The sequence below is a fragment of the Apium graveolens genome, chromosome 4 (assembly GCF_009905375.1).
Source record: "Apium graveolens cultivar Ventura chromosome 4, ASM990537v1, whole genome shotgun sequence".
In the NCBI taxonomy this organism is placed as follows: domain Eukaryota; kingdom Viridiplantae; phylum Streptophyta; class Magnoliopsida; order Apiales; family Apiaceae; genus Apium; species Apium graveolens.
In genome coordinates this window covers 92118671-92142796 of record NC_133650.1, presented here as the reverse complement: position 1 = coordinate 92142796, position 24126 = coordinate 92118671, and the positions used below count along the sequence as shown (strand labels likewise).

The 24126-nt window shown below is 36.2% G+C and overlaps 1 protein-coding gene across 1 annotated transcript; it reads left to right on the top strand.

Moving 5' to 3' along the window:
- The first annotated feature begins 17080 nt into the window (after nucleotides 1–17080).
- Nucleotides 17081–20443, top strand: LOC141718737 (uncharacterized). The gene is made up of 2 exons (XM_074521121.1): nucleotides 17081–19617; nucleotides 19714–20443. Exons 1-2 carry the CDS (start codon nucleotides 17081–17083, stop codon nucleotides 20441–20443), a joined length of 3267 nt encoding a protein of 1088 aa, XP_074377222.1.
- The last annotated feature ends 3683 nt before the right edge of the window (nucleotides 20444–24126 follow it).

Sequence of the window (24126 nt, the reverse complement as noted above, 5' to 3'; positions counted from 1 at the left end):
TCTCAAATGATTCCTATATTTCCGTTAGCCAGGCTCTTGCCTCGACTGGGTCAGCTTGTTCCTTGGAACTCTGAGAGCTTAGCGACTTAAAGGTCCTGAAAGAATTTCTCACCGCATTGTTTCCTCAGGGTGGTGGTTGGGGATAATAGTCTAAGTTCTGTCTAGAAAGGTCCATAAATTATCGTATAGGAGTACCGTCTCGGGTCTCCTTTCCTTACTCGACTTCTGTTTCCTTAGTCTGAACATTCCCTCCTCCTCCCCATAATCGGGGTCATCCTATATGTTTTAAATCCTCATTTTCCACTTCATTATCTTATGGGTTCCTTCTATCTTGATGGCGACCTCCCTGACTATCACGTTCAGGGTTTGCTCTAAATCTTATTCCTCAAACTAGCTTTCATCTAAGATCTCATCTTTAAGCTCTTGAACATTTGGAACCCAAATTCTGTAGGAATACCTCATTATTCCCTTATCATCTTTCACGGTATTAATCTCTTATCTATTTGTTGGCTCTCTGCCTTCATTCATCACTTTTTCTGGCACAATATGTTCTTTTCCAATAATTCGGGCTGTATTGCAATCTCAAACAGCTTTTCGGTACCGGCTCCGGTTACCTTCACTTCTATTTCCATTTTCTCAAAATCTCTTATAAACTCTCCCAAAGATATTAACATCTTGAGTCTCTCCTTTTTACTAAGGGCATCAGCCACCACATTGGCTTTCCCCGAATGATAAAGAATCTCCCAATCATAATTCTTCATTAGCTCTAACCGCCTCCTCTGGCGTATGTTGAGCTCTTTCTGCGTGAAAATGTACTAGAGAACTTATGGCTTATGTAAATCTCGCACTTTTCTCCATACAAGTAGTGCCTCCAATCTTTAGGGCAAAACTAATGCCACGAGCCCAAGCTCATGGGTGGGGATATAGAATTTTATATTCCTTAATTGTCTTGACGCGTACGCGATTACCTTGTTGTGTTGTATAAAAAGTGTTAGTGTAGGTGCCCTAGAGGCAATACATTATTCTTTTATAATCTTTATGTCAGTTGATCATTCAATAAATGTATTTATTATGACCTTAATTACTGCGATATTTTGTTAGCATAATAAATGTCCTTAGAATCATGACACAAATTGTATAGTTTAAGTACATGACTTGAACTTGAGATTATATAATATATCTTATTCTTAAAGGTCCCTAGTCGAGTATTATTATATAGGACAATAATAATACATAGATAGACTAGTATGTTGTTTGACAAGATAGCCACATCTCATTGGTTATAAGTATGGGGATACTAAAGTCAATACATAGGTACATGTGAGAGTACATGGTACTGGACAGACCCACAGTGAGATTCTTCATGTTTAATAAAGTCATAAGAAAGACTCACAGTGATAATGGTGTAACGATCCTTTGACTTGAAATCATTATATTTCTATACGAGGATTAATATACTTTGACTACATTAAAAGTTACTTTTGATCGGGTGATGATAAAAGTGGACATCGGGTATATCATGAGTCGTATGAGAAATATGAATGATAGATAAAGGATTTAACCCTCCTATAATTAGGAGAGATATTATTGGCCTCTTGATTGAGTGAGATTATAAAAGCATGGCCATGCTCAAATAATGATTTGTCTCGATAATCTACTCATGGATCAAGTAAACCCGGATTAAATGTTGAAGAGGATGACTAAATACATGCCTCGAGTTTAATCTATAATATGTATGGTTAAAGGGATTATATTACACGAAAAACATTAATCACGAAAGGTTTTATCTAATCACGATTTAATTATTGTTTAATTGGGTAACATTACTAGATACCGCTCATTGTTTATAATTTTATTAGAGAATAAAATTATTGCCAATTAAATAATAGCCTATAGGGTCGCACAAATAGAGCACTTAATGGAATAGTTAATTTAAATTATGGATTTAAATTAATTGATGATTATTTGAATTTTATTATAATTAAGTAAGACTTAATTGAGATAATATAAATTCGAATTAAAAGGAATGTTTTTTTCCCATAATAATTAAGTATGACTTAGTTATTAATTAAATAATAGAAATTCGTTTTTATTATTTAATCCAATACCTACCAGGGTTGGGCTTTGCTGTTATGGGCCTTTTTAATCAGCCATTATAAATACATAATGATAGGTTAAAGAGGCTTGTGCGTTTTTGAGAAAACCCTAGCAGCAAAGAGAGGCAGAGGCAATTCAGATTGTCAAGAAGGAGGCTAGTACATCCATTTCGTAGTCAAGTTCGTGAGACGTTCTTGAAGGTGCTCGTGTGGATACCATAGAGGTGTTTCTCCGAGAGGTAGACACAAAGCGTGATAGCTAGGATCTCCGTTGAGTTCGTGAAAGTTAAGCTCTTGAAAGGTATGATTCGTTATCTCTATAATCTGCCCATAATTATACATGGATCCTGTTTTTGGGTTTCGAATTTTTGTTTTATTTACGTTTATCCGCTGCGTTTTATGCCTTCGAAACCTAACAATGGCATCAGAGCTACGTGTATAAGGGGCTGATTTGGTTACGTGTTTACTGTATTTTTACAAGTATGCATGTGTGATGAGTCTGCCATGATAACAGTTATGTTATATGAATGATATGATGAATCTGTTAATGATCTATATGATGATACTAGTATGTTTAAGATCTGCCATAACTCATATGTATGCGATTTCTTAAAATATGTATACTGATACATGTTTTTGGTAACTGGAATATGGATCGTGTGTATACTGATACATGCTTCTGGAATAGTATTCTGATACATGTTTTTCTAGTATTCTGATACTTGATTTTGCAAAAATTTCCGTGTGCTTAGGGTTTCATTTTTAATTTGTGCTTATGACATATGCTTTACTTATTTATTATTCTTGATTGGATCATGATAAGTGATAAATAGTATGTCATCTTTATATGATCTATCATGTTCTTTAATGGTTACTTGAGCATGGTGCATAGTTATGGCCTTAAGACCTTAGTTGTAATGGTTTATTCTTTTGGTTTGTAATAAATTCGACTTGCATGTCGTTTTCTATTTGTAGTTGTTTTATCTCGAATGTAACTCGAGTTCTTTTGTAAGTTCATTAGTATAATTCTTAATGTAACATCCAAGAAGGACAAGGGAAAGATGAGGCATCCCATGGAGGCCAAGGAGACAATGGAAGCAATAGAGAAGACATATGTAATAGTTATTTTTACACCATAGACTGACCTTGATCTTTTCATTAGCCTGAAAAGATCACATAGGATTGGGCCATAACTATTGCACGTTTACTTTACGCACTTTTCATATGATGTATAAATAGTATGTGTAGAGTAGAAAATGCATGTTTTAATTAGATTAATGATGCATGTATGTATTAGATACATCACCCATGCCATGCCTTTAAGCAAGATAAAATCTGTAAGGACTCAAGATTTAAAATTAACAAACGATCATGAGATTCTTGTGTTTATGAAACACGGAATAAAATACGAATTTTCTTTATTTCTGACATGGGGCGATTTTGTCAACAACGGGTTCATAGAACTTGTAAGGCTGTGGGTTTTAAGCGAGACCGATGTGACTCCTCCACTACCTGGAAATCAAACCATTGACGAGTATTGATTTGAAGTATTTTATTCAAGGAAAAATTGGGAATCTCTTTATGATGGGATCATGATCGTTCTAAATTAAAAATCCCTAAGTAAAAATATTAAGTTTTAATCAGATGCTTTCCAATAAATGAACACTTATTAAATCCTAGATCGATAAGGGGAAGGGCTGTCAGTGGCAGGGGACTCCTATCTATCATGGTGAAATGCGACGAATATAAACGGTTATATTCGGACGTTGTATCATTGGGTCTAACTTAACTGAGTCATCATAATAAGGTAAATATAAACGGTTATATTCAACTATTATGAACTTAGAAGCATAGAGTTTGGTTAAAAATCTATTAGATAGATAAGATCAATTGTTGTTCACCAAATTATCCAAGAATTATATATGATATAATTGACAACTGTTGTCTACCTAAATAATCATGTTTTATGGATACCAGTGGTTGACTTAGAACATGACGAAATATGGATCTTGGCTCACTAGAAAGATTTATGGGATATACTTTCCGAATTAATAGTTAGGGCTATTAATTTGATAAAAAAAATAGTGGGAGATATATTATGAATATATCATAATCATATGAACATAAAATTTTAACTCAGATAATCTAATGTTTATTTTGCACTTTTATTATTGTAGATACTGAGTAATGGCAAACAACACAAACACACTATCCGTACGTTCAGTCATTGAGAAGGACAAGCTGACAGGAGGAAACAACTTCCTAGACTGGCAGAGGAATTTGAGGATTGTCCTTAGGCAGGAGCGCAAGCTTCATGACATTGATATTCCTCCTCCAGGCCCCCTTCCTGAGGGTGCTACTGCTGATGAACGAGCAGCACACACAAGGGATGAGAGTGATGCAAATGATGTTGCATGTCTTATGTTGGCAACTATGAGTGCTGAGCTTCAAAGACAGCATGTGCATATGGATGCATATACTATCAATGAGCACTTGCAAAGCATGTTTGCAAGCCAAACTCGTCAAGAAAGGTTCAACACGAGTAAGTCACTTTTTAATTGCAAACAAGAGGCGAGTGAACCAGTTGGCCCACATGTTCTGAAGATGATTGGTTACATTGAGTACCTTGAAACTTTGGGTTTCCCGATTGGTCCGGAAACTGGTATTGACCTAATCATGAATTCTTTGAACAACAAATTCACTCAGTTTGTTGTGAACTACAATATAAATGAATTTGACAAAACACCTACTGAATTGTTGCATATGTTGAGAACATATGAGACCAACATGAAGACAGCTGAACCTGCTTCCATACTGATGGTGGGAAATAAAGGTAAGGCCAAAGGGAAGGGCAAATGGATGGGTAAGAAGAAGATTGGATCTGATTCTACACCCAAGCCAAAGTCAGGTCCCAAACAGGCTTTAAAGCCTAAAGGTGGTGTGGTCAAGGGTGAATGTCACTACTGTAAGAAAGATGGTCACTAGAAGAGAAACTGTCCAATTTACTTGGAGGATCTGAGGAAAAAGAAAGCAGTTCAGATTTCTGGATCAGGTATTTATGTTATAGAAGTCAATCTGTCTATTTCTACATCTTGGGTATTTGATACTGGATGTGCTTCTCACATTTGTATAAATGTGCAGGGCCTGCAGAGAAGTAGAACTTTGGCTAAGGGAGAAGTGGACCTAAGAGTAGGCAATGGAGCAAAAGTTGCTGCTTTAGCTGTAGGGACTTATTATTTATCTATGCCCTCTGGGCTTGTTTTAGAACTAGAAGATTGTTTTTACGTGCCTGCGATTCGCATAAACATTATTTCTGTTTCTTGTTTGGACAAGAAAGGTTTTTTGTTTATAATTAAGAACAACAGTTGCTCTTTTGCTTTGAATGATTTAACCTATGGTTTTGCGCGTTTATTTAATGGTTTATATGTTCTTGATTTAGATAACCCTGTCTGTAATATAGAAAACAAACGACTTAAAATGAATGACTCAAATCAAACATACCTCTGGCATTGTCGTCTAGGCCACATAAATGAGAAACGCATATCCAAATTACATAAGGATGGATACTTGGATAAGTTTGATTTTGAATCATACCAAGAATGTGAATCTTGTTTGCTTGGTAAGATGACTAAAGCCCCTTTCACTGGTAAGGGTCAAAGGGCCACTAAACGTCTGGAGCTAATACATAGTGATGTATGTGGCCCAATGCGTGTAATGGCTAGAGGAGGCTACTACTACTTCATAACATTCACTGATGATTTCAGTAGATATGGATATGTATATCTTATGAAGAACAAATCCGATTCTTTTGAAAAATTTAAAGAATACAAGGTTGAAGTAGAGAAGCAAATTGGCGGAGATGCAAGTATTAAGATCTTACGATCCGATCGTGGGGGTGAATACTTAAGCATCGAATTTAGAGAGTATTTGAAAGAGTGTGGTATTGTATCACAACTCATTCTGCCAGGAACACCTCAATGGAATGGAGTTTCAGAGAGGAGAAATCGCACCTTGTTGGACATGGTGCGATCGATGATGAGTCATGCAGATCTTCCAATTAGTTTCTGGGGTTACGCTCTAGAAACAGCGGCTTTCACACTTAACAGTGTTCCTACTAAGAAGGTTCAAAAGACTCCATATGAGATATGGAAGGAGAAACGGTCAGGCATGAACTTTATGAAAGTTTGGGGATGTAAGGCGTTTGTGAAACGTCAAGAATCTGACAAGCTTGGACCTAAATCCGAAGAGTGCATTTTTGTAGGATACCCTAATGAAACAAAGGCGTATTATTTTTAGAGTCCTGAGCAGAAAGTGTTTATTGCTCGAGATGCTATCTTCATGGAAAGAGATTTTGTTTCCAAAAGAAACAGTGGGAGAACTATAGATCTCGATGAAGATCGAGAACCGCAAAATAGCATTGAACCTGAAGTGGAACAAGAGCAGAATAATGATAATGCTCAACAAACACAGGTTGTTCATAGATCTGGTAGATTTCTCCATGAGCCAGAGAGATATGGATTTCTCATGACTCAGTGTGGTGATTTGATGCTCATAGATGAAGATGAGCCTCTCACATACCAAGATGCTATGAACAGTCCAGACTCTAAGAGATGGCTTGAAGCCATGAAATCCGAGATAGATTCCATGTACGAAAACCAAGTATGGACTTTAGTTGATCCACCTGAAGGGGTAAAACCCATAGGGTGCAAATGGGTTTTTAAGAAGAAAAAGGGCATGGATGGAAATGTTCAGACCTATAAAGCTAGGCTGGTTGCAAAAGGTTTCAAATAAATTCATGGTATTGACTATGATGAAACTTTCTCACCAGTGGCTATGGTCAAGTCTATAAGGATTTTACTTGCCATTGCAGCATTCCATGATTATGAAATCTGGAAAATGGATGTCAAAACAGCCTTCCTTAATGGAAGCCTTGAAGAGGATGTGTACATGACACAACCTGAGGGTTTTGTCGATCCAAGGAATGCTGGCAAGGTATGTAAATTACGTCGATCCATTTATGGATTGAAGCAATCCTCTAGGAGATGGAATATTCATTTTGATGAAATAGTCACAGAGTATGGCTTTGTTCAAAACGAAGATGAACCGTGTGTTTACAAGAAGGTTAGTGGGAGCTATGTGGCATTCATAGTACTATATGTTGATGATATACTACTAATGGGGAATGACATACCTTCTCTAAAGGCTGTTAAGACTTGGTTAGGGAGCAATTTCTCCATTAAAGACTTAGGAGAGGCATCCTACATTCTAGGAATGAGGATCTATAGAGAAAGATCTAGAAGGATGATCGGTCTAAGTCAGAGCACATACATTGATAAAGTTTTGCATCATTTTGGAATGCAAAATACGAAAAGGGGATATGTCCCCGTGTCTCAAGGGATAACGATCTCCAAGGACCAGTGTCCGAAATCATTGGATGAGAAGGACTACATGAATAAAGTTCCATATGCTTCAGCAATTGGATCTATCATGTATGCAATGGTATGTACTCGCCCAGATGTCTCGTATGCTTTGAGCATGACGAGCAGATACCAGTCTAATCCGGGTGAAGGTCACTGGACGGCAGTTAAGAATATTCTTAAGTACCTGAAAAGAACTAAAGATTCATTCTTGGTGTATGGAGGAGAAGAGAAACTCGTTATAAAAGGTTACACCGATGCAAGTTTCCAAACAGACAGAGATGATACTGTATCACAGTCTGGTTTTGTGTTTTGTCTAAACGGAGGTGCTGTAAGCTGGAAGAGTTCAAAGCAAGAAACAGTAGCTGATTCTACAATGGAGGCTGAGTACATTACAGCTTGTGAAGCAGCTAAGGAGGCCGTTTGGATTCGAAAGTTCATTTCTGATTTGGGAGTGGTTCCATCGATCGCAGATCCCATTGATCTATACTGCGATAATAATGGAGCCATTGCACAGGCTAAAGAACCTAGATCACACTCCCGGGCTAAACATATACTCAGGAGATTTCACCTTATTCGAGAGATTAATGAAAGGGGTGATATACACATATGTAAAGTGCACACAAATGATAACATTGCAGACCCACTGACCAAAGGCTTGTCGCAGCAGAAGCACGATGGTCACACTAGTTCCATGGGTATTAGATATATGGGTGATTGGCTTTAGTGCAAGTGGGAGATTGTTAGTGTAGGTGCCCTAGAGGCAATACATTATTCTTTTATAATGTTTATGTCAGTTGATCATTCAATAAATGTATTTATTATGACCTTAATTACTGCGATATTTTGTTAGCATAATAAATGTCCTTAGAATCATGATACAAATTGTATAGTTTAAGTACATGACTTGAACTTGAGATTATATAATATATCATATTCTTAAAGGTCCCTAGTCGAGTATTATTATATAGGACAATAATAATACATAAATAGACTGGTATGTTGTTTGACAAGATAGCCACATCTCATTGGTTATAAGTATGGGGATACTAAAGTCAATACATAGGTACATGTGAGAGTACATGGTACTGGACAGACCCACAGTGAGATTCTTCATGTTTAATAAAGTCATAAGAAAGACTCACAGTGATAATGGTGTAACGATCCTTTGACTTGAAATCATTATATTTCTATACGAGGATTAATATACTTTGACTACATTAAAAGTTACTTTTGATCGGGTGATGATAAAAGTGGACATCGGGTATATCATGAGTCGTATGAGAAATATGAATGATAGATAAAGGATTTAACCCTCCTATAATTAGGAGAGATATTATTGGCCTCTTGATTGAGTGAGATTATAAAAGCATGGCCATGCTCAAATAATGATTTGTCTCGATAATCTACTCATGGATCAAGTAAACCCGGATTAAATGTTGAAGAGGATGACTAAATACATGCCTCGAGTTTAATCTATAATATGTATGGTTAAAGGGATTATATTACACGAAAAACATTAATCACGAAAGGTTTTATCTAATCACGATTTAATTATTGTTTAATTGGGTAACAATGATGTATTACTAGATACCGCTCATTGTTTATAATTTTATTAGAGAATAAAATTATTGCCAATTAAATAATAGCCTATAGGGTCACACAAATAGAGCACTTAATGGAATAGTTAATTTAAATTATGGATTTAAATTAATTGATGATTATTTGAATTTTATTAAAATTAAGTAAGACTTAATTGAGATAATATAAATTCAAATTAAAAGGAATGTTTTTTGCCCATAATAATTAAGTATGACTTAGTTATTAATTAAATAATAGAAATTCGTTTTTATTATTTAATCCAATACCTACTAGGGTTGGGCTTTGCTGTTATGGGCCTTTTTAATCAGCCATTATAAATACATAATGATAGGTTAAAGAGGCTTGTACGTTTTTGAGAAAACCCTAGCAGCAAAGAGAGGCAGAGGCAATTCAGATCATCAAGAAGGAGGCTAGTACATCCATTCCGTAGTCAAGTTCGTGAGACGTTCTTGAAGGTGCTCGTGTGGATACCATAGAGGTGTTTCTCCGAGAGGTAGACACAAAGCGTGATAGCTAGGATCTCTGTTGAGTTCGTGAAAGTTAAGCTCTTGAAAGGTATGATTCGTTATCTCCATAATCTGCCCATAATTATAAATGGATCCTATTTTTGGGTTTTGAATTTTTGTTTTATTTACGTTTATCCACTGCGTTTTATGCCTTCGAAACCTAACAAAAAGCACCCTAATTCCTTATGCGAAGCATCACTACACATCACGAAATCTCCTTTTTCCATCCGGCAATGCCAACATAGGGGCCGTCACCAACCTTTTCTTTAGTTCTTAAAAGCTGTTCTCACATTTCTCTGTCCTTTCGAACTTCTCAGTCTTACGAGTAAGCTGCGTTAAAGGGGCTATTATCTTTATAAACTTGAACGAACCTCCGGTAGTGACCGGCCAATCCTACCTCTGGTAGTCGCCCTAACCATGGTCATCAATTCCACAGTGGTCCTTTATTCATTCTTGTCAGGATCCTCCACGGAATCCTTCTCAGCAATAATCCCTTCTAGGACAACATTCTCAACCTCTACATCCTCAATATGAACATCAGCCGGTCCTGCGTTAGGACGCTCTATCGGATCCACAATCTGATCTCCAATAACTAATAGAACATCATCGCGTTGTTGGTCATCAACCTCAGGGTTCAGAGTCCCGCTACCATATACGATAACGAGCTACGCTTCTATCACGATATTTATAAGGGTTCCCATAAGGGTTTTAACTGTCAATACTACGTTAGGTAGTCCGACCATGAACTTGGCAAGAGTTCTTATTATCCTGGTGAACTTATTATTTTAACGTCACATCATCTCTGAGGTTTATAACGCTTGGCTCTGATACCATTTTTGTAACACCCCCAAATCCGGGATTGGGGATCCGGGTTGTCATGAGTTTCATTTCCCTTAATAACACCAAATCTTAATAAACAATCAACTACTCCGTACTGTGACCCCACAATATACACACACACGCCACAAGTTATAGTCTCAGAGATGAATACCAAAAATAACACAAGTCATTTTATTCCACATTATAAGCCATTACACCTCAAGAGGGTTTCTGAATAAATTTACATTTCTTTGCCATTATTACAATTCATATAGATACATAAGTCCGGTACAACAAAAGTTGAAAGCCTAGCCTACTGGTAGTTCCTACCTCAGCTACAACGGCATCAACGCCTACAGGAAACTGCGGAACATTTCCTAACCGCTCACAAATTGGGAGCTTGATCCTGTTCATCTTGTCTATCTGTTGTTGTGTGATGAAAGAAGAAAGCAAGGGTGAGCAACAAGCCCACCGAAATAATATGTATAATGAATAACAATATATGAGCATTCTCATAGCACTCATAAAAGTCTTGGTCAAGAAGAATTGAACCAAGTTGATATTTTAACGCGACCAAGTCGCAAAATATTCAGTATATATATATACATATATACTTTTCACAATCTTTGAAATCCTCTGACATGTATAATATACACAGAGTTCCAGTTTATAACTGTATAAAAATATCGTTGCAAGGTGATCTCATATATCTAACCTTGTCTCAACGTTTTTCTGAATACCTTTGTCATTCATAAGATAATCATTAACTAGATATAAGTTGAAAAGATGAAGTTACAAGATACTCCAATATACTTATATCTTTTTTCGAATACTACTTGAACTACCACCGTTCAAGGTATAAATAATTCATCCCATAGATGAAGCTACACGACAAAACTTCTATAGAATCAATCTTTGAAATATCATCAAAATGAAATGAAGTTACGAGATACTTCATTTGATGAAAACATCATTTTGAAAACTCGACCCTGCCAACACTCAACAATCGCCCAGCCGTAGCCTTTCTATCGAAGTGCTCTGGGGTAGTGTTGCAGAAATATCCAATTGGATGATGAACTCATTACGGGAGTTTGCCGCGCCAGGAAGACCACTTACGATGATCAGTCGTAGTAGTGCAACCCCACCATTTTTCTACATGTAGAGGAGAACCTGTCGGATTTACTTGTCAACCGAATACTGGACTCCTAAGGAATGGACCGTCTTAGCGGAACTTCCAGGCCATTTGGGCCAATATAATAAGGCTGGGCCGGTGCCACTCGACCACTTATGCCACTCCTAGTTCAGATGAAATCCATGACTCTGAAACGTAAAGCTCGTCCCCTTTTTCCCCAAGTAGAAACTTGTTGATACTCCAAACAACCACCATTCAACTCACAACCAACAATAGAACCAACCCTCATCCAAACCTTACTACATCAGTCCCCAAACCTCAAGATTTTCCAATTTATACAACCCCACACATGAACTACTAGCTATACTTAAGTTTCATTAACTATAAACAAGATTTCAACATCCAAATTACTACAAATCCAATCCAAACTCTAAACACACAAGCATCATGCTTCTCATTTACTATAACCATCAAAACCATCTTAATAATCAAAGTAAAGTTAGGGTTTGGAGGTGTTATACCTTCCTTGGAGTGATTAGAGTAGCTAGGAAGTCTTAGGGAGCCTCCTACAAGCTTGATCTTTCTAAAGAAATCAAGAACATAAAGTTAGGTTTTGAAGTTTCTAAAAGTCAGATTGAAAGAACTGTCAAAACGAGGGTCTTACCATACTTATTTGGACGAGACTTGTGAACAAGAGTTGTAGGCCATCTTAATACCTTTCCAAAGAGCTATAGAAATACTATTTGAGTGACTATTGAAGGAGATATGGTAGTTTGAAGTTGCTGATCTAGTTTTGGCCGAGAGCTTCTTGTGGAAAAACAAAGTCAACTTCTCAATTTTTGTGTTATGATTTCTTTTGGCTTGGTTGCTTCTCTTGTTTGCTAATTAAATTTAACATGGTAAAAATTACCTGGCTCACAATCAACCAACTAACCTTTCTATTTGTCATGCTTATGTCACCATGCATATGTCATCTTTCTTATATCATCTTCTTACACTTGTTTTCTTCTTATTGGTATGATGACATCATCACCCACTAACCTCTTTGATTAACCCCTAATTACTTGGCTAATGACCGGTTATCTGTTATACGGTTCGCTTAACTTTCGTTCTCATTTATCGTTTGAGGGATCATACCCGGGATCTCATTACTTAGGTTCCCTTAAACCTTTCTCAATATTTTATATTCCTTTTATGATCCTCTCTTATAATCCTTGAATTAAAATCCTTTTAATCATGTTACCTTATACTCAATTCTTTCTGTATCTGCTGGGTTTTCGGGAATAATCAAAGTGTTCGAATTTGGATTCTGACGATCTTTACATACACTTATATACCATATAGAGTACTAATAAGATCTCAGAATATCAATAAAAGAAACCCTACATAGTGTGGCATGAAAAGTTTTCTTATTTAACATAATCAGCAAAATCACTATTCATAAGGGTTACAAAAAGTTCAAATTTTTTTTTTGGGGTTATTACATTCTCAGTGATGGCAATTGCACTTGTGTTGTCACAGAAAATAGGAATCCTTTCCACTTGTAGACCATAGTCTAGCAATTGGTTTTTCATCCACAAAATCTGTGCACAGCAACTGTCAGCAGCAATATATTCAGCTTCTGCTGTAGAAGTAGAAACTGAATTTTGCTTTTTACTGAACCAGGACACAAGCTTGTTTCCTAGAAATTAACAGGTTCCTGTTATATTTTTTCTATCAATTCTACAACCTGCATAATCTGCATCTGAATAACCAGTTAGATCAAAACCAGAATCTTTAGGGTACCAAATGCCAAGTTTTGGTGTACCTTAGAGATATCTGAAAATTTTCTTAATAGCAATTAAATTAGATTCTCTAGGATCAGCCTGAAATCTAGCACAAAGACATGTAGCAAACATTATATCTGGCCTACTAGCTGTTAAGTATAGAAGTGAGCCAACCATGCCTCTATAACTTGAAATATCCACAGACTTTTCAATAGTGTTTAATTCAAGTTTAGTTGCAGTGGCCATGGGAGTTTTTGCAGATGTGCAATCCATTAGTTCAAACTTCTTTAAAAGATCATAAATGTATTTAGTTTGACCAATGAATATTCCATCACTAACTTGCTTAACTTGCAAACCAAGAAAGTAAGTTAGTTCTCCCATCATGCTCATTTCATACTTATTTTGCATCAATTTGGCAAACTTTTTGCAAAGTTTTTCATCTGTAGAGCCAAAAATAATGTCATCTACATAAATTTGAACAAGTATGCTAGAGCCATTAACATTTCTAAAGAATAAAGTTTTGACTACTGTACCTCTAGTGAAGTGATTTTGACAAAGTGTCATACCAGGCTCTAGGTGCTTGCTTCAATCCATAGAGTGCTTTCAAAAGATAGTATACATGATCAGATAGATTTGGATCTTCAAAACCAGGATGCTGACTGACATAGACACGCTCCTCCAAATCTCCATTTAGAAGAGCACTCTTGACATCCATTTGATAGACCTTGAAATTGGCATGGGCTGCATAGGCTAAGAAGATTCCGATGGCTTCAAGTCTTGCAACAGGAGCAAAGGTTTCATCAAAATCTATTCCTTCTTGTTGATAGTAGCCCTTAACAACCAATCTAGCTTTGTTCCTGACTACTTTGCCATTTTATCCATCTTGTTTCTGAATACCCATTTGGTGTCTATTGGATTCTTTCCTTTAGGCTTGGGTACCAGCTTCCAAACATTATTCCTTTCAAATTGGTTTAGCTCCTCCTGCATAGCTAAAATCTAATCAGGATCCAGCAAAGCTTCTTCTACCTTTTTTTATTCTTCCTTAGATAGGAAACTGCTATATAGACATTCTTCTTGAGTTGCTCTCCTTGTTTAAACTCTAGAAGATACATCACCAATGATGAGCTCAAAGGGGTGATCCTTTGTCCATTTTCTTTGTTGAGGTAGATTAGCTCTAGATGAAGAGGCCTCATTGTTGTCTTGATGTGTGATTGAGTTTTGATTATTAGAAACTCCCCCTGAGTTTGTAAATCTATGATTTGAGATAGAGGAACTTTCTGTAAGTGATCTATTCTGAGTTTCAGATCCTTTTGATGACCTGACGGATGGTGTATTTTGAGTTCCGATGGATGAAGCTGATTGTCTCCCGATGGATGATGCAGATTGTCTGTCGACGGATGAAGCATTTTGTAACTCGATGGATGTTGAGTTATTAGCTTCATTGGTTGTAGATTTTTCTGCACTATCCTTAGTTGTAGTTTCTTGATCACTTTCATCATCACTATCATCACTAACCATCTCCACATTATCAAATTTGAGGCTCTCATGGTAATCTCCATCTTGCAGTCCTTCAATCTTTTTATCATCAAACACAACATGTATTAATTTCATAACAATGTTGGTTCTCAGATTGTAGATTCTGTATGCTTTAACAATAACATATCCAAAAAAATTCCTTCATCTGCCTTATCATCAAACTTCCCATTTTGATTAGTTTGATTTCTCAAGATATAACATTTACAGCCAAAGACATGAAGAAAATTTAAAGTTGGCTTCTTGTTCTTGAACAATTGGTAGGGAGTCATGCATTTTGCTTGATTAACCAAAGAAATATACTGAGTGTAGCATGTAGTATTTACAGCTTCAGCCCAGAAGTATGTTGGTAACTTTTGATTCTTCAAGCATTGTCCTTGCAGCTTCAATAAGTGATCTATTCTTTTTTTCTACTACTCCATTTTGTTGTGGAGTTCTTGCTGCTGAAAACTCATGCATAATCCCATTCTCTTCACAAAATGCTCTCATGATAGAATTCTTGAACTCAGTTCCATTGTCACTCCTGATCCTTCTAACTTTGAAATCAGGATGATTGTTGACTTGCCTTATGTGATTGATGATGATTTCACTAGCCTCATCTTTAGACTTTAGGAAATATGTCCAAGAGAACTTTGAGAAATCATCTACAATTACTAGGAAAAATCTTTTTCTTGAGACGGACAACACATTTATTGGTCCAAACAAATCCATGTATAGCAGTTGCAAAGGTTCTTTAATTGTTGAATCAAGCTTCTTTCTGAATGATGCTTTAATTTGCTTTCCCTTTGGCAAGCATCACACGGTCCATCCTTAGAAAACTCCACTTGAGGAATACCTCTAACTAGTCCTTTATTTATAAGCTCATTCATGGTCTTGAAGTTTAGATGGGATAGCTTCTTGTGCCATAGCCAACTTTCATCTTGACTTGCTTTACTGAGAAGACAAGTAACAGGTTCTGCATTTGATGAGTTGAAGTCAACTAGGTACACATTTCCTTTTCTCACTCCAGTGAGAACTACTTTGTTGCTCCTCTTATTTGTCACAACACAGGCTTCTGTATTGAAGGTTACTGAATTACCTTTATCACAAAGCTGGCTGATACTCAACAAATTATGCTTGAGACCATCCACTAACCTCCTCAATGATGACATTGTCACTACACCATATATTGGCTATTGCAAGCCCCAAGTACATTTCTGTTGCATAAAGTGTTGCTGTAGGTCAAATAGTTGCTTATCTGTTGCAATGTTTTATAATATGTTGCATAAGATAGGAAAGTGTTGCAGTGATTTAATGCTTTTTAAATAATATTATAAACAAATAAGCTATTGCAACACGGTTTAAAATATGTTACAATAGCAGTTACACTTTTGGTCAAATTGACCGAAATATTTAGGCGGGTTAGATTGGCGGGCAAAATTAGTACCAAAATTTATTCTATCTCTCTCACTCACAGCTATTCTATCTCTCTCACCCTCTCACAGCTATTCTATCTCTCTCGCTCTCTCACAGCACAGGTACTCATCTCTCTCTCTCTCTCTCGATACTCATCTCTCTCTATACTCATCTCTCTCTCTCTCTCGATACTCATCTCTCTCTATACTCATCTCTCTCTCTCTCTCGATACTCATCTTTGTGTTAAAATTGATGATACCTAAAATCGATTTGAGGTATAATACATTTAATTGATTAGAGGTAAAATCGATTATAGATTAAATTGATTCATATAGAAGTTGCATTAGAAGTTGTTGATTATATGTATATATATGTATATATAGCCCACATTTATTTTTTGACATGCATTTTGGCAGGTTATTTGAAGGTTATTTTTATAAATAGCTAAAGCTGTTATTTAATTTGAAGGTTAGATTTTTCTTGCTGTTACTCATTTTTAAATTTTTTTCTTACTGAAATTTGTGTGAAGGCTCTGAAATTTGTGTGTGTGCTCTGTTATTTGAGAGTTTTTATGATCTAGTATAATTTTTGGGTTTCTTGTTAGTTTAAATTTATGAGCTCTGCTTTTTGTTTTAAATTTGTGTTTATGCCCTGTTTTATGATGCTAGTTGAATTTGTTCTAAATTTGTGTTTATGCCCTGCTAGTATAACTCTTTGAATATTTGTTGTCATATTTTGTGTTAACGACCTGTCAAGCATAATAAAGTACTGTTTGTTTGTTTAATTTATTTTTTGTTGAATAATCATGTAGAGAATGGATGTTGAAGGAGAAAAATGGGTAACACTTCCAAGATATAGTGATAAATATAGGATGGGGGTTAAAGCTTTTATTACAAATGCATTTTCTGAATATGCATCAGGAAATGAGTTGAAATGCCCTTGTAGAAAGTGTAGTAATCGTTATTGGTATGGTGAAAGCGTTATAAAGGAACATCTCATCTGCAATGGTGTTTGTCCACAGTCCACTGAATGGATTTATGAAGTGTCAAACCATAAGAATAATGATGTCGATGATAACATGGACAGTGATATAGGTATGGGTTTAGCAGATGAGTTAGAGGCAATGATACGTAACACATATGAGAATTGTAATAATGATAGTGAACATGGAGTTAGAAAGGGACTTGATGACGATGCAAAAAAATTTTACCGGCTTGTTGAGGAGGGTGGGCAGCCTTTGTATCCTGAGTGTCTTAAGTTCACTCGATTAAGTTTCATAGTTAGGCTCTACCAACTAAAGTGTATTCACGGATTTAGTGAGTCAGCATTTAGCGATTTGCTTAAGTTGATTAAGGAAGTTTTCCCAAATTGCAATGTACCATCCTCTTTTAATGCTGCAAAGGGTATGATTAAAGATCTAGGTCTGGACTACCAAAAAATACATGCTTGTCCAAATGACTGCATGTTATTTTGGGGTGAAAATGAAAAACTGGATTTTTGCAAAACGTGTGAAGCTTCAAGATGGAGAGAAGTTGAAAATAAGGATACTGGTAGTGAAAAAAATAATGTGTCAAAGGAACATAAAATCCCAGTAAAGGTGATGAGATATTTTCCTTTGAAACCAAGGCTGCAAAGAATGTTCTTAAACACTGAATTGTCTAGATTAATGACATGGCATGCTTTAGCACGAAAGAGGGATGGGAGGTTAAGGCATCCAGCTGATGGTCTGGGGTGGAAGTCTATGGATGCCAAGTATCCAGATTTTGCTGGAGAAATTAGAAATGTTAGGTTAGGTTTAGCATCTGATGGATTCAATCCTTATCGTTCAATGAGTAATTCTCACAGTACCTGGCCAGTCATACTTGTTAATTACAACCTTCCCCCCTGGTTAATCATGAAACCAGAATATATAATTCTTTCTACCTTAATTCCAGGCCCCATACAACCTGGAAATGATATCGATGTATATATGCAGCCGTTAATTGCAGAGTTGAATGAATTATGGGAAGTTGGAATACAAACTTACGATGCAAGACGTGATAGTACATTTCAATTACACGCAAGCCTCCTATGGACGATAAGTGATTTTCCTGGATATGGAGTCTTATCAGGTTGGAGCACTAAAGGGCACTTAGCATGTCCTTCATGCCACTATCAGACCTCGTCAACCTATTTGAAACATTCGAGGAAAGTTGTGTATTTGAACCATAGAAAATTTCTGCCTCCTAACCACAAGTGGAGGTCTGATAAGAGGCGATTTAATGGTGAAGTGGAAATGGGAGAAAGTCCTGAAATATTAACGGGAATAGAGGTTGAGCATCTGTTATCTGGTTATGAGAATAGTTTTGGGAAGTGTAAGACGAAACAAAAAACTTGTACTGATTGCCCTTGGAAGAAAAGGTCCATTTTTTTTGAATTACCATATTGGAGTACTCATATGGTTAGACACAACCTTGATGTTATGCATATAGAGAAGAACATTTGTGATAAGATTTTGGGGACTTTGTTAAATATTGGGGGCAAGACAAAAGATCATGTTAATGGTCGTCTTGATTTGAAAGAAATGGGGATTAGAAAGATTCTTCATCCTTTCAATTCTGATGATAAAAAACATGTTCAAATTAGGGCAGCTTGTTTTGATATGACAAAAGAAGAAAAGGAATTGTTTTGTTCAATGTTAATGAATGCTAAATTGCCACACGGATCCGTATCAAATATCAGTCGTTGCGTTCAGATCAAGGAGCGTAAGATTTCTGGTTATAAGAGTCATGACGCACATTATATACTCCAATATTTGTTACAATTTGCTGTCATCAAAACTCTAAAACCTGAGGTAGCAATACCTTTAATGAGGCTGGGTGCATTTTTTAGGCATATATGTGGAAAAGTGATTGAATTAGATGATGTTCAGAAGTTGCAAGAAGAAATAATTGAAATACTTTGTCAACTTGAAATGATCTTTCCACCGTCTTTTTTTGACATAATGGTTCACTTGCCAATTCACTTGTGTAAGGAAGTTGAATATGGTGGACCAGTACACATGAGGTGGATGTATGGAATTGAAAGATATTTGTGCAAACTGAAATCCTATGTTCGAAATAGGAGTAAACCAGAAGGTTGTATAGCAGAAGGGTACTTGGCAGAAGAATGTTTAACATTTTGTTCCAGATTTTTAAGCAACTGTGATCAAAGCAAAAGTGATAATTCTTGTGAAACAGATGCTGGATATCCTATCGGATCTCGAAAAAATAAAAATGGGAAGTCTATATATTTGGAAGACAATATCTGGAGCAATGCACATCGCTACATATTGTTCAATTGTGATAATGTGGAAGTCGAGAACCTAAAAGAGTAAGTATATATGGTATATAAATATGATGCATATCTCTATTTCCAAATTAAACCAGTTTAAGTAAGCTAATATTATATTATATATTATGTTTGTAGGGAACATCGTGCCTTGATTGAAAAAGAAGCAAAGATAAAGAAGTATAAAAGAGAAAGAACGCACACAACTGAATTTCAGAAGTGGTTAAAAGAGGTAATTACAATGAGAGATGATGTTTCAGTGGAATTATCCTCCTTGGCAAAAGGGCCACATCGAGTAGCCAAGAGGTTTAATGGCTATATGGTTAATGGATATAGATTCCATACGAAGCGCAGGGATGGAAGGTGTACAACCCAAAATAGTGGTGTCTTTCTAACAGCCTTAACCACCAGTTTTGCGAGTGCAAAAGATCAGAATCCAATAGTTGGGGATGTGGTTTACTATGGTGCAGTTGAAGATATTATTGAAGTCGACTATTGGGGAGCGTTAACTGTAGTTCTATTTAAGTGTCGTTGGTACCAAAGGGAGAGGGATTGTTATGGCCTAACAAGAGTCAACTTCAACAAGTTCTGTCAAAAAGATGATCCGTTTGTTCTGGCTACACAAGTACACCAAGTTTATTATATTAAAGATCCTACTGAAAAAGACATACATTTTGTTATCAAGAATTTACCAAGGGATCAGTATAGTGAAGTAGAAGAGGGAATGTCACTTGAAGATGTTAATGACATAGGTTATGTGCCAAGGGGACATAATATCCTTAACGATGTCAGCTGGTATAGAGATGATGTGCCTATAAAAAAAATCCCTGTTACACCAGATGAAGAGGAGGATGATCGTGAAATCTAAAAAATATAAGTGCTAGCTATTTACTTTTTGTTATTGTATTTTTTCATTGTGCTTCCTGCTTAAGACATCCAACTGCTACTTCTAAATCAATGTAATATTTTATTGTATTAGACAATGAAAAATTGCACTTCATGCTTTAGTCATATCAAACTGCTACCATTAGGGACCTTGGCCAGGGAGTCTGTGCCACTTGATTACATCAGTTGGCATAAATATCCTGAAAGTGAGAAGGAGAGGCTATGGCAATTTGTTAACGTAAAATACAAAATTTTCTATTGTCTATCTCACCGGATACAAAATTTTCTACAATATGGCTAATTATTTTAATTGATTTACTAGAAAAAATATATCATTCCCGAGGAAGGAAGAACCTTTACACTGCGGACTATTAATGATTTGTGGAGGTTGCACAAAAGTCGGGTTAAGAAAGATCATTATCTACAATATGATAATGATGAGGATAGGCTAAAAAATAAGCCTAGTTTTGTTTCAACTGAAGTATTCAAGGTGCTGCTCAAATACTGGGGGGATGAGGAAATTCAGGTATATAAATTGATATCGCTCAACTAGATAATATTCAACCTTTTTTTATGTAGTCTGTTTTTTAATACTTTGTTCACTTCACTTAATTGTCAGAGACGATCTAAGACTGCTTCAGAAAATCGTGCCTTGATTGTAGAAACACACACAGCTGGTCGTACAAGTTTTGCGCAAATTGGAGAGAAAATAGTAAGTCATGTTTAAAGCACGGTGTTACTTTTATTAAGAAAATGTATGTAGTTTCGGAGTCTTGAATATATTCTGGTTGAACTTGGTCTAATAAATAAATAAAAATCATAAGTAGTAGTATAACTTTTAATGTGCTTATGAAATCCCAAATTCTATATTTCCTTAGTTTCATTCTATAGTTTTTAATGTTATGACTTCAATTCCATTCTGCTAGCAGAAAGCTGAGAACAAAATCGAACCTAAAGAACCAGATCCTCGGATCTTGTTTACGTTGAAACTCGTAAACGAAAGCCAGGACGTAAATACAAGGTAAAAGATCACTTTGACAAAATTGATAAATTTGCACTTGTAAAAAAAATATTATCGCTCGGCTCTAGTTAAACTTAATTGTATTTTTTGATCCCTCAATATTTGGCAGACTACAATTCCTACCGACGACAAGGATGAAAATGGACATGCTCAACATGATATTGAAGATGGTTCTCATGGGGCAAACAACAGTGCTCACACAGAAAAGAAATCAAAAAAGCCAGCCCATGGACCGAATTGGCTTATTGGAAGATCAGGCCGAACGAGGAAAACTGTTAAGCTAGATGTGCCAGCATTTAGTCAGAGTTCTAGTGCTAGTATTGATGTTGCTGATTTGAAAAAGTCAATAAAGGAGGAACTTCTTACTGAAATGCAGGAGATCATTGACAAAAAGGTTCGGGAGAAACTGTCAAAGGTAATAGGCAGATTGGGGGATATAGTTCCTGATTTTAATGATATTGCTGTTCAAGAGCTATATTCTGATGTTGATGAAGGCCAGAGTGAGGGGGGTGAAGACATAAATGCTCAGTGATTTCCTGTTACTAGCTAGCTGTTTAATAACTTTTGGTTGGATACTTTAATGTACTTGTTAACTAGCTAGCTGATTAAGTAGACTATATCCTTGAACTTGAACTATGTTTGGTTATGGATGTTCTGACTTGTGGTGTTTATCGACTTTGTTTCGACTTTAAACTAGATGTTTGGTTTGTTATTTTGATGGTTAGTTGGTTATTTTGAGTTGCAGTTGGATATATTATTTTCAAGAGAATATATGCATGTTTGAATTTCTGGTAACAGCTGGTATTCCAATATATGTCTAAATGTTGCACAGAAATATTGCCCAAAAACAAAAAAATTATTACAATAGGATTTCAAATGTAGCATACAACTGTTGCCTTGCAAGCTAAAAAGTATTACAATAGGGTTTCAAATGTTGCATACAATTGTTGCTTTAAAATATAAAACGTATTACAACAGGGTTATAAATGTTGCAGACAAATGTTACAATAGGATATTGTAACACTAAAAAAAAGTTACTAAAAATGCTAAAAATGTTACAATAGTGTTCTAGCATGGGGTTATTGTAATACTTGACAAATGTTGCAATACACACACAACATGTTGCAATAGGGGTCTATTGCAACGGCAGCAAATGCAACACCGAATTTTGGATAAAATGTTACAATAGATGATATTGCAACACATTCGACCCCTAATACAACGTTTTTTTGGGCTTGCAATAGCCAATATATGGTGTAGTGTGTCTTTTGAAATCAATCCATATCCCACAGTATAACCCTTGCTTTCATCTCCAAAAATAATACTTGGGCTAGCTCTTTCCTTGAACTCTGTGAGCAGGGTAGAATCTCCAGTCATGTGTCTTGAACAGCCACTATCCAAGTACCACAGATTCTTTCTGTTTCCCTGATTACTTAAAGAACTTGTCTCTATTTCATCAGACTTGGCCATTAGGGCTAGATTGACATAGCTGACATCTTCATCCTCATCCAAACCATCTGCTGCCCAGTCACTTTCTTGTGTAATAAAAGCTCTTTCCTTTTATTTGAGCAACTCAAAATACTTCTGTTTATAATCCACAGGCTCAAACTTCTTCTTGCTGGAATCCGACTTTCTACACTCACTGGCAAAGTGCCCTGCCAAGCCACATTTGAAACACTTGAATTTTGATTTATCCACCATGTTTCTATTTGGCTTAGTTGCTCCAAAGTTCTTCTTGAACTTGAGCTTGGCAAATGTTCTGGAAAGAAATGTAAGATGTTCATTAGTATCATCCATATCTTCTTGGCTCAAAGAATCTTCATTTTCTGCTACCAGCCCCTTGCCCTTGTTTTCACAGACCTTTAAAGTAGACTCAACAGCTTCTATCTTCATCTCCTTCTCTTTCTCTAACTCAGCAACCAGTGCAATCGACCCACCTTTCTTTCTCCCTTTCTCCATTCTTTCATCTTGCTCTATTTCAAGTTCATAAGTCTTTAGAATGCCATACAGTCTCTCTAGTGTAAACTCCTTGTATTCTTGTGAATTTCTCAAGGAGACTGTCATTGGTTTCCATTCTTTTGGAAGGGATCTCAGGAATTTGAGGTTGGAATCTTTGGTTTGGTAGACTCTTCTATGCAGCTTCAGAGCATTTAGTAGCTTTTGAAATCTACTAAAGATATCAGTGAGAGTTTCACCTTCTTCAAAGTGAAAATGCTCATATTGCTGAATTAGTAACTGCATCTTGTTTTCTCTAACTTGTTCAGTGCCATCACAAATTATTTGAATGGTGTCCCAAACCTCCTTGGCTGTCTTGCAATTGATGATGTTATCAAGCATGTCACCATCAACTCCATTGAATAAAATATTCATGGCCTTCTTTTCTTTCCTGACTTGTTCAATATCAGGATCTGACCATTCATGCCTTGGCTTGGGAACTGATGGCTCATTTCCAGTTGCAGCTCTCATTGGTACATGAGGACCTCTCTCTATGCAATCCACATAGGCCTCATCTTGAGAAAGTAAATGAAGATGCATCTTTAGAGCAAGAATTGTTAGTCCCTAACAATGCAGCAAGAATTACAGAAGGGGGGGGGGGTTGAATGTAATTCTAGTAAACTTTTTCTTGAACTATAAAATGTTCTAAC

Coding starts and splice junctions, on each gene's coding strand:
- LOC141718737 (XM_074521121.1), top strand. CDS start 17,081: ATGGATGTTGAAGGAGAAAAATGGGTAACACTTCCAAGATATAGTGAT. Junction 19,618..19,713: donor GAAGTCGAGAACCTAAAAGA/GTAAGTATATAT, acceptor TTATGTTTGTAG/GGAACATCGTGCCTTGATTG.